At 35.6% G+C, this 12424-nt stretch overlaps 1 protein-coding gene across 1 annotated transcript in view; it reads right to left on the reverse strand.

Annotated features, from left to right (window-relative positions):
• LOC125229281 (axoneme-associated protein mst101(2)-like) overlaps positions 1-12424 on the reverse strand; it is a 215569-nt gene that overhangs the window by 37448 nt on the left and 165697 nt on the right. Inside the window, 2 exon segments of the mRNA XM_048134076.1 lie at positions 641-715; positions 2876-2944. Coding sequence (XP_047990033.1) covers positions 641-715; positions 2876-2944 — 144 coding nt within the window.

A 12424-nucleotide genomic window follows, 5' to 3' on the forward strand; every position in this document is an offset into this window, starting at 1 on the left:
GTTGTTAACAAAAATTAACTATCTGTCAGTTTTGTGACGACAATGCATCTAAAAATATACTTTTTTCACATTCTGAATGTAGATTATCGCTTAATGTTTATGTAATTAACACAAAAATAATAATTTTATTGAAATTTCATGCTTAATTATCGTCACAAAACTGACAGTGACTTAATTTTTGTTAACAACTTTCGCTAATTGGCGGGGTCCTAAATTCAGAAAATTCCCAAACACAAAAGTAATAAACACGTAAGATACCTACCTACTTATACTTAATATTAATGCATCTGTGTTATTAATAATTAAGAAAAAAGTTTGCCTAGTTTATGACATTTATTGTATGGAATTTTTATTTAAGTGTTATTAGTAAATAATTTTAAAACAAAAAAAAGGATCAGATCAAGGTAAGTTGACATAATTATTGACACCACAGACTGCCGGAGGGTTTTTGATCAATTGTATATGAAATTATGATGATATGAAATAATGTCATTTACTAAAAAATAAATTCTGACCTTACAAAATCCTTGTTAACATACCTCGGTTTGATTCTACCTTATAATATGCCACCATCAAACTAATGCACAAAGTATAATAAATAAAAGCGCCTGAATAAAATCGAATAGCAACAGATACTCACCCACATATCGGCGAGCGGTTGCGGCGAGAGGGAGGCAGGCGCGGACGAAACCGCCGAGTCTGCCGGGGGAGCCTCCTACAAAAAAAAAAACTTTTTATGCAATTAAACCTACAAAAGATAATGGTTTTTGACAGTGAACTATAAATAGTATGCAGTATTTCTGTTATTTTCAGTCTTTATTTAATAGGTATGTATTTGACCATAAGTAATGCAGTATGATGAATACGCATACCTCACAAGTTTTAAATAAATAAGAAAATTTATAATTATTATTGTTTTTGGTTTTTATAGAAAGCTAAACTTTTATCTGTTATTTTTCAAAGGCTTCGTTTATATGTATAATAATAATAATAATATTCTTTATTGTGCACCATACAGAAAAAAAAAAAATACACAAGATGGATCACGCTTAATAACTAGGTAACAACAGGCGGTCTTATCGCTAAGAAGCGATCTCTACCAGACAACCTTTAGGTAGCAGGAAACAATGAAAATAGATCATTAAACGGGTAGTGCCGATATATATATATAAATTACAATGAATAAAGTATTATATATAATATAGTACATAAATACATACATAAAGATATATAATAATAAATACCTGTATAATATATAAATACTATATACCTACTTAAATACGTACATATACATAAATATATTACATTTAATAAGTAAATAAAGGCAGATTAAGGCAGCGACAAGTAATGAGATTTTAAGAGAGATTTAAAAACGGGGAGGGATTTAGCAAGTCTGATGTTTAATGGCAAAGCATTCCACAACCGAACAGCACGAAAGGTGAAAGAGTTCACGTAAAATTTGGAGGAAGAAGTTGGCGGAGCAAGGAGATGTTTTTCGGCACACCGAATGGAAGAAAGATAGTTGAAACGCTCTTTTAGATAACGAGGGGAAGAAGGATTAAAAAGAATATTATATAGAAGTACAAGAATGTGAGAGTTTCGACGGTGGCGAATAGGAAGCCACTTCAGCTGCGTACGAAATTCAGAAATGTGGTCATATTTTCGCAAGCCAAATATAAATCTGATGCAGACATTTTGAAGGCGATCAAGTTTATTTAGCTGGTCCGCTGAAAGATCAAGGTAACAGATATCCGCATAATCTAATATAGGAAGAAGGAGAGAATGAGCAAGCGCAATTCTGGTAGCGAGCGGCAAGAAGTTACGAAGCCTACGTAGTGACCCCAGGGAAGCAAACATCTTCCTACCAATCTCACTTATCTGTGGTATCCATGACAGTGTCCGGTCTAATGTAATCCCGAGATTCTTTACCTGGTACGAGTATGGAATGGAAACACCATCAAACGCTATGAAGGGTAGATTAGGAAAGTCAATTCGAGAAATGAGCTGAGAACTGCCTAAAATTATAGCTTGCGTTTTAGATGGATTGACTTTCAGCCCATGACGTTTGCTCCAACTGGAAATGTGCTCCAAATCCCGGTTTATAGAGCCGATACACTGTGGCAGATCGTTAATCACGCACTGGGAGTAAATTTGGAGGTCATCGGCATAAAGGTGGTAAGAAGAGGAAATATCAGTAGTTATGTGATTAATGAAGATAGAAAATAAAAGAGGGAGAGCACACCGCCCTGCGGAACGCCGGACAATGTGCTACACCAAGAAGAAATGGAAGAGTCTACCTTTACTCTCTGCCGACGACATTCTAAATAACTATGAAACCAGTTAATAGTCGCAGGAGATATGTTGACAGCAGACATTAACGCAAGTAAAACATCGAAATCAACAGTGTTAAACGCATTGCTGAAATCTAACAAGCTCAATACGGTGAGCTTACGGTTATCCATACCGGCACGAACATCATCGGTAATTTTAACTAAAGCCGTCACTGTGCTGTGTCCGGAGCGGAAACCAGACTGAAGGGGATTCATAAGCTCGTGTCTGTTTAAAAAGGAGGTAAGTTGGTGATGCACAAGGCGCTCGAGAACTTTTGAAAGGAATGGGAGGATGGAGATAGGGCGATAGTCAGAAAAAGAGGCAGGATTAGATTTTTTGGGTAAGGGAATAACGTCTGCATCTTTCCAGAGGGAAGGAAAAGAACAAGAGGAAATAGAGTAGTTAAAAATATGAGTGATGATATGTATATTCAATTTAAAGTGAAAGACATTGTATTTTTGTACAAAAAGTGTTTACTTCACTTAGGAATTCCAAAACCTGTAAGTATAATACTTATTTATTAATACATAATTGAACAACTTACCCTGTAAAATGTTTCTTTTCTATGTTGTATGTCCGTTTTCAAATCTTCACGGTCACTGTTATCTTTACTCTGTAACAAAACAAAAAAAAATAAGCAGGTGCATAAACATACAAACAACATCTTGACATTCATCTTCTATAATAGTTTTACCTAAGCACATTATAAAACATTATGTAAACTATTAAAATATGGTTCGTTTTATTATTGTTGTCCATTTATTTTCAAACATGTGACATTTGTATAAAACATTAACTTTACATATACATTATTTTATTAATGTTTTACACATTATCTACACATGAATTAAAGCCTTTAAAAATATCTAGGTAAAAACATAACTTTTCAGTAAACTTTAATTTTGTTAATTAATTAAGTAATTACACTTTATTCCTAATTAAATAAATTCAAACTTTCTCACAGTTCAACTTTTCGTTTCGCTAATAGGTATAAATAAGTTCTTGTAAAGTAAAACGTGCGAATCATCTATACAAACCGTTAATTAAAATTAAAAGCAAAAATAAAACAACCAGGCTTATTCAAAAGCAAACTAAGTATTTCACCATAATTAGCAAACTGAAAGCAAAAAAACTAGAGCTGCCATGAACTAGCGAAAGTCGATAGAAAGCTCGATATCGACATTATCGACTTATCGCAATCGGATCGATCGAGATGTACATCGAAGATGGCTCCGTTTGATCTGCGCATGTCCGATTTAATGAGCATGTTGAATAAATTATTGTAAAAAATATCTCTCTTGTACTGTGATACTTTTCATTTCATTCATAGTTTTCTAATTATTGAAAGGTTAACGTACTTGAAACTTAGGTTTTTATTTTCAAACAATAGATTTAGCTTTGGCCAAGTATTTTACCAAAGGTGTACTCGTATAGTGTACGTGTAAAATGTGTAATAAAAAAGCCCTAGATTTTGAACGGAAGTGTTGGATAGTCAGTACCTCACTTTTCTGCTTGCCTAAGATTATTTTTTGGAATTTTCATTCTGGCACCTTTTTATTCATACTAGTTCGATTTTAGATTTGCTTTTGTTTTTTTGAAATAGACTAGGGACTTAGGAGGATATGATAGTAGAAAAATCCTGGTTGACAATGACTATTAAAAGACAGATGGCGTTGACCGTGGCTTTAATAAAAAAACTTAGTGATGTATTGATGACGACATCATTCTCGTAAGTTAATTTTATATTTTGTACCCGAAGCTCAAGGCTTGCTGGTATAAAATGTATAAACATAACTTATCGGAATCACTCTTCACAATCAAATTATATGAGGTCCTTAAAATAACCGATTCAATAACTTGAATAAGTAAAATGCTATAAGCGTGATGTGTATAAAATATTGCACTATTGTTCCACTATTTATTGTTCTGAACTTTAAAGCCTAACCGGACTTGTAGTTCAAACATGGACCGACTAGTTATAAATTTTAGCTAAGTTTGGAGTTAGACTTTAAGAGGCATCCACAAATTACGTGAGGTGTTCAGGGGGATAGTCCAGTCAAATGTGACTAAATATTAAGAGAAAGAGAGAAGGGTCTGGGCAAATATCATTTAACTTTTTAGTTGAAAAAAATATTGCCAGTATTCGATGATTTAATATATTATTATTATAAACTGAAATAGATACCATAACTTTTGCAAGCACTAATTGTTGAAAAAGCCTTCAGAGATATACACTGCGACGGGTACCTCGGCGGTCGGGGTGGTGTAGCGGTCGAACACGTCAGAGCTGAGACCCGGGTTCGATTTTCGCCACCAGTGGGCTTGATCGCTTTTTCTTTAGTGTATGGTATCTATTTCATTTATAATTTATATATAGTAGTGTTACTATCAAATCAAAAAAATATTTCATAAAATAATTTGATTTGTTCCCTAGATATATTATTATTATTTTATCAAGTAAAATCATGTTTTTAGACACATAGTCGTAAAATCGAAGACCTTTAAAATGTCGTATTTGTCTTAATAAAAGTAAAAGTGACAAATGCTTTTTAAACTTTTTTTATTAAATATAACGCTTTTGTATTCGGATTGTAAGGATAGGTAAAAGCCAATCTCAATATTTTTTTGAAGTGTCCAAGAATCCCCAAAAAATATCTCACGTAGTTGGTGGACGTTCCCTAACTCCATAGCAACAACAGGAACTGAACGCAGCGTGCACAATGCGGATACAATACTAAACATATTTCGTGTCAAAAACCTGTAAATTACTCCTTTTTAGTTCGCTAGTGCTGTGAAAGCGTCGATAAAACTGTCGATAAGAACTACATTAATTCTGATTTATGTGTTTAAAACACTTCCTTAGTTCTTAAGTTTATTTATTTTTTATCATTCCACAATTTTTTATAAGTGTGAACCTGAACAAGTCCCTATTTGCGCCCATGTTCGCTATTAGGTATTATAGATAAAATGTCTTATAAAATAAATGATGAATGGCGCAAGTATCTACTCGTAGCCTAAAATGTTTTACTTTCATCCCAGAGACTGCAAGTATAAGGATAAACAGTAATATACTATATCTTCGGAGACAACATAGGCGCGCCCTTATACCTTTTGTCGTTTGCTCGTCACTTTCAATTTGATTTCCTTTAGTTCACGGAAAAGCTCAACCATATGAAAACTTTAATGTATTCTTTAGTGTAACTCGATTTCTAAATCCATTTTATTATGTACCTAAATTATAAACTGTTCTTATTCTTTACTCGTTCAAATTGTATTCTAATATATTAAAACATGTGGCAACTACCCTATTTATGGCTATCGAGATCAAATTTGATACGGCACAAACCAAATTTATGCTGTAACTGTAACGTTAAACGACACCTTTTTCGACCGCTTTACTGATTTATAGACAACGATTAGCTTTGGTGGCCGGTCATAAATTATACGGTCAAATTTCGTAACACTTACCGTGGCCCTTTAGCATAATGTGTTTGTAATAGGACTGTAATATAACAATGTAATGTTTGTTACATCATTTGACAATAGGTGGGCAGAGGACAGTAGATACGGGTCAGTAGTTTTACATTTTGCTCTTTGAAAAGGTTAGGCGTTCTATCTCAAGAATGATTTTGCTCTAAATTTCATTTTACGTGTTTGTAAATTCGCTACCAGTATACAAACTCTCATACAATTTACAGAAATACCTAGTTTAAAAAAATGCGTAAGTATGAAAGTTTTTTTACTTGTAGGAATGATGAAAATATTGGACTGTAATTTTCTGAAAATTATTTTTTTATGGTAAATAGTATCTTTCAAACTCTTTGAGAGCATCTTAGAGGTAACATGAGTAGCATCCACAGAACTTAATTTAGATAGAAGAAACAAATTCATATATTTGTATAGGGGCCGAGCGTGTCAAATTTTGTACTGAAGTTGATTCTTGCCTGTAATTTTAAATATGTCTCAGGCTCTTGATTGTTCATAATTTTTGTGTTGTTGCAATTGAATATCACGTAACGAGGCATTTTTTATGTTTTGGTTGATTTCAACTTACAAAAATTGACGCCCGAAAGCTGCAAGCTGCGAGTAAAGACGGACAACTCAGTGGATTTCACTGAGTTCATTTGACACGCTAAGTAGATACGTTTGCTTGATCTATGGTATATATGACATCTGTGGTAGCATCCCAAATCCCAATACACTCTTGAGATATGACGACATTTTTACAGGGTTTTAAAATTACGTGGTAACTTTGTCCAAGTCCAACTGTTAAAGTAGAAGCAGAAATTGAACAATTCTATATTTAAATCCACCGAAAATATTCGACTTATATGCTTTAGCTTTACAAAATCGTGTTTCCGTCATTAACAGTTATTTCCTCAGATGTATAAATTAACGAACACTAGGAATTTATAAACAGTATTTTAAACTAGATGTAATAAATCTGAACAAAGTTCAAATTACAACAAACAAGATATCGTAATTAAAGTGTCGGGCCGGCGCTACCAAGGAAACAAATTACTAGATCTAATCTAGACCTCTATTTGTAGGTTCGTAGGTAAAGCGAGTCCAATGCTCAAGAACCAGTGAAATAATTCAATAATTGTAGTGATAATAACCTAACCTAACCTAACTACAAAATTAAAATTTTGAAAAAACCCCCGACCGCGACATAGTAGACCGATTTTCATGAAACATGGCTAAGAACACACTCCCGACTAACTCAGCTTTGAGACAAAAAAAAACTAAATCTAACTCGATTCATCCGTTCGGGGGCTACGATGCCACAGACAGACACACACACAGACAGACAGACAGACAGACAAACAGACAGACAGACAGTCGTTTTTGCGTCGGGGGTTAAAAACTAGAACAAATGCATCCATTTGTGTATGATTGAGCGAGTTGGTAATATAAAGGCCCACTTTGTGTGTTGAAATATTTGAGATCAGTTCCCGTTCCCTAGTATTTACTATTATGACTTCGACTTCCACGTAGCCTCGTAAGGCCCAATGTACATTACAATGTACATAGTTGTTGCAATTTAATTTGAATCTTTCAAGAACCAAATAAAGCAGATTTTACTTTGTTACATTGATTTTTGAAACAAACGAAATTCTTACCAATTTATTTATAGAACAAGGTTAAAAATCTAAATGGGAAAACTAACTATGGTGGGCCTTACGAGGTTAAAATTGGCAATTCCACAAACCCCTATTGACTTACTCATTATTTTATAAAATTTATATTGAGGGTCACCGAAACTCAAGTCTAAATACTCGCACTTAGGTGCTCTTATCTCATTTAGAAGCACAGCGAGCCACACCCTATTCAGAATGTTTGGATGAGATTAGCCCAGGACCGGGAAAAGTGCACTGAGAGAAAATACAACCAGTTTTCATGTTCGTTCAACAAGTTTTTTGGTTAAAATAGCGCCTACGTGCTCTTTGGTTCAAACAACAAGCTACATGTCATTTGAATCGGCAATATTTTTGAATCAACAAGTCGATTTTATAAAAACAACCTGACACATATTGTTTTAAACATACGTTTGGCTGATTCAAACGGATAGACCGCAACAAGTCGAACTTGTTAAATTCACAATGCAAATTTCTCTCAGTGTGGCGTACTAGAAGACATGCCTATGCTCAGCAGTGGGCGATAAAGGGCTGATATGATGATGATTCAGAATGTTTGACTCTAATCTCGATCACCTACAGGAATTACGGCTATAGGTAGGAACTGTTCTATAAATCGGCGTATAAGTTATAGCATATAGAACTAGACGAATTACAGTAATGTCCAGCGGGGCATGGGAACTGGGGCAGCTGTCGGCTGCACAAACAGCCGCAGGACCGCGAGGACAATGCTTGTTGCTAACCAGTATTTTAACTTTAACTAGACTTTCAAAACTAGAGCGGAATGCATCTATTTGTCTATGATTGTGCTAATTGGTTAATATGTCAGCCCACTTCGTAGGTAGAAAATGTCGGCAAATTAAAAAAAAGAATTCGCAAAGAGCTGACTGCCCATAGAGCATCTAAGTTCTAATTTTCTATTGACAAAGTATAAGTAAGTATTGCATGGATACCTATACAATAATAATAATTCCATAATAAGGTGGCCTTCGTGCGTAGCCGAATGCACAAACGCTCACGAAACGATACGCTCGTAGATATCTATCTCTATCGCTCTTGCGTATTGGCCCGACAGAGCCAGACTACCTTTCGCGGCGTTTCATTTTCGTTTCGTGTCGTAGAAATGCCATTCGGCTACGGCCTGTTGTCAATATTTTCATAATAGCTTCAATTATAAAATTCGACATTATCGAGACGGACAATGTCGTACCTTTCTATTGAAAACGTCACATTTATTGATCAAATTAGTCAAAGGCTTCAAATACTCGTAACAAAGTCGCATAGCAATCATAAGTGACATTTATAACTCTAGCTTACAAATACAATAGAGTTACATTACTGTCAATAATATTTTAACTGCTGCCGGCTGTCTACTTGATTACATTTCGTTAACAATACGAAATCTAGTCTAGTTTTGACCGATTACCAAGCCTAGGTAATAAAATGTAGTGCATTACTAGAGCACTAGTCATAATTTTACGGTATTGTTTTACTGCATACTCCGTTTCTTGATGTTTATTGGTTGTATGCAGTGACGATAAAATATGAAATACGATACCAAGATTACCAAGAACAATATAATATGGGACTGACAAGCCCATACAAAAAAGCGTACCTCTGAAATGTATGGGCTTTTTAGGCTTAAAGCGCTGTTTCGCAGCCTGGAAGTGGTTAAAATCATAATTTCTCCAAATATGTTTGCGTGTTTTTATTTTTCAAATGACATATCGTCACTTCTTCTGTCAATGAAAAGAAAAATGTAATAAGTATGTATGCAATGCATATAGACTTACTGCGTTTTAACTTTGAGGAAGTGTGAGATACGAGATTTTTTCAAAGTAGTGACGATATTTCTTTATTTTCATATCATGTCAATACACATTTTGAAAAAAAAATTGTAGGCATCTTCAATGATAGTATTTAATAAGTGGCGCTAAAAAATCGAGGTACGATTTTTAGTATGATGATTGTAAATCCTTTATAAATAATCCTGGACGATACTTAATATCCATACTAATATTATAAATGGGAAAGTGTGTGTGTCTGTTTGTTTGTCCGTCTTTCACGGCAAAACGGAGCGACGAATTGACGTGAATTTTTAAGTAGAGATAGTTGAAGGGATGGAGAGTGACATAGGCTACCTTTTGTCTCTTTCTAATCCTTTAAAAATCCTTGACGATACTTAATATAGTTACTTAAATAAAACATAAGATAACAAAATGTAACACTCTACGGGGACATAAATGAAAAATACAGTCAAAGTATGACTATAGTTACGGCTATTCGATTTTTCATATGCTAGAAGGCACATTAGAGAAAACATGCGACAAACAGCTACAATATCGCAGAGTCAAATTCACAGGTCCTAGAGCAAATTGTCGGCTACAAATTTCACTGCATATTACAACACCGGTTTCCAATTCACCACATGAATCTCGTAATATCACACGACACTTATTAATGTATATCACCTCGCCAAGATTACTCTCATGAACAATACTCAGATTTCGCAGCTTTCCTCCGAATTCTAATTACCGTACAATACAGTGAAAGTCATTTTGGTCAGCTTCCAACTGTGATCAAACAAATGAACATATTCCGAGCAAGTATCAAAAGCGTTTTATTCATGAAGGCGCGTGTTTTGGCTCCTACTGTGAAGAATCAAAAGGAAGAATTTCACTGATCGCGCGTCATCATCAGAGGCGCGGAGAGATGGGAATCCGGGCTTTCTATGTGAAATTCGCGCATTGTGCGACTTACCACAGTGTTTGGCGATAAACGAAATTGCTTTGGTTTGGAAAACTTGGCAACCACAGACCATAGATATGGGAGAAAGAACATTCTGAATTTGAAAACTAAGATCACTTTAGATTTCTTCTTCAATTTTCTTTGAGTGTTGAGATCTTGATTTCTTTATCCATGCGTGATAGCCATCTACATACATGAAATTTCAGACAGGAATAAAAGTAACGGGAACGAATGAGAACAAGTGCAGATTTTCGTTTGAGTGAACAAGTTATTATATACCAATGGTGTCATTCTTCATCAGGATTATGAAACAAATCACTAAACCAGAAACATATTTAGTATAAGAAACACAGGAAGTCCCATTCAAACTTCCTTCGTCAACCCTGAAACCCAACGAGAGCTGACACCCAATGAAATAGGACAAGACTACGAAAAGAGATATATAATGAACTAATGGAACCCCAAACAGTTTTTAAATCCAGACACTACCCACAAACAATCATACTTTGTCTAAAGGTTAACTGTTGAAGTCCGTCATTGTTACTTTAGGTAGGTTTTCTTTTGTGCAATAAAGGAGATATAAATAAATGATGCTTCACACCATCACATGGTAAACGTGACCACGTAGTCCAGCATTAACAGTCACCAATGGCCTATTTTTCCCCAATCGGTATCAACACCTTCTGACCCGGGCAACAATGCCATTGCCATGGGAAAGTTGAACCTGGGGTCAGCGCGATGATACGCGAAACTAATGACGGGGTCCGACCCGCAATTACTCAGATGATACAGTACCCTATCATCGTCAACCGGCCCTCAAAGCATTATTGTTTTTAACCCCCAAAAGTTAGACGTGTCTGTCTGTCTGTCCGTCTATTTGTCTGTGTGTCTGTCTGTGGCATCGTAGCTCCCGAACGGAGAAACCGATTAAGATGTAGTTTTTTTTTTGTTTGAATGCTTTATAAGTCGGGAGTGTTTTTAGCCATGCTTCATGAAAATCGGTCCACTATGTCAGTGTTTTTTTGAAAATTTGATTTTTGGGTTAGATTATTCAGTATTATAGTATGGGATTAATGTTTTAGATAGCAAATTGTGTCGCAGTAAGCAAACCGAGACATAAACCTCAGGTGGCATGAGTTTTCTTTGCCAATGTGGCAGGTAGTGCCGCTCGCAAATCGGCCTCAGTCACAAAACCCGTTCTCTAAACAGCAATGTGTAAATCGTCTGCAAAAGACGCAAAGGCCTGTGATGATGATAGTGTGGGTGTATGGCATTTCCTTGCCAATGAAGAAATTATGTTTCACTGCAAGGAAATTCGGAATCAATCATCAGCTTATGATCAAGCCAAGAATGATTTAATAACAAAATTCATAATCCATCATCAATAACATGACGATACTGGGTAATTACGAGTTAAAGCAAATGAGTCACAGACTCCGGGACGTGTGAAACTTCGTAAATAGAAACTTATAAAATACTATCACATCTCATGGGTTGACCTAAAGCACGTTAGTGACGCATGCGTAAGAAGACACACCTTAGACAACACAGGGCCGGTCCATTAAGTAGACCGAAAGGCATCGAATTGTAATCAGATTTCCCAAACCGGTGGAGGTAAAGGTAGGTATGATGATCTGCCATAATAGTGTCACTATTCTTGTGCTCCCGGTTCTTAACTTTGCACTAAATTTGACAGTAAGAAAGCATACATTCTAATAGTCCGATATTCTAAGGAAGATCTCCGAACAAAAATGATTCAGATTTATTAAATCTTCTACTCTAGATGTTTGCTCAGTAATCACTGTCGACTAAGCTATTTGTTTAGTAGTTAGTGTAATTGACCCCAGCCAGAATAAATAATCTTCAGCGTGTATGATTATATTGATTATGACGCATACCCACGAATACTCGTGGTTTACAGAGACACACCTTAGACTCGACAATGTTCGCGCACTAAGCAACATATGAGTCACAGTTGCCAAACTGTAGGGTCACACACTCTGTGACCCAAGCAATCATTGCTTAAGCTAGGAACATACTACGCGGACGTCCGTCGTAAATCTACCGCGGACGGGGATCTGGACAATGAATATACACTTAACCGTGCAAACTATCGGTCGACGGACGTGGACGTGGCCTTGAGCGCATGGACGTCCAATCGAAATCTGGCTCGCTGGATGTTTTGTTCCGTGCACACTGATCGCTCG

Source organism: Leguminivora glycinivorella, chromosome 9 (genome assembly GCF_023078275.1).
Source record: "Leguminivora glycinivorella isolate SPB_JAAS2020 chromosome 9, LegGlyc_1.1, whole genome shotgun sequence".
Classification (NCBI taxonomy): domain Eukaryota; kingdom Metazoa; phylum Arthropoda; class Insecta; order Lepidoptera; family Tortricidae; genus Leguminivora; species Leguminivora glycinivorella.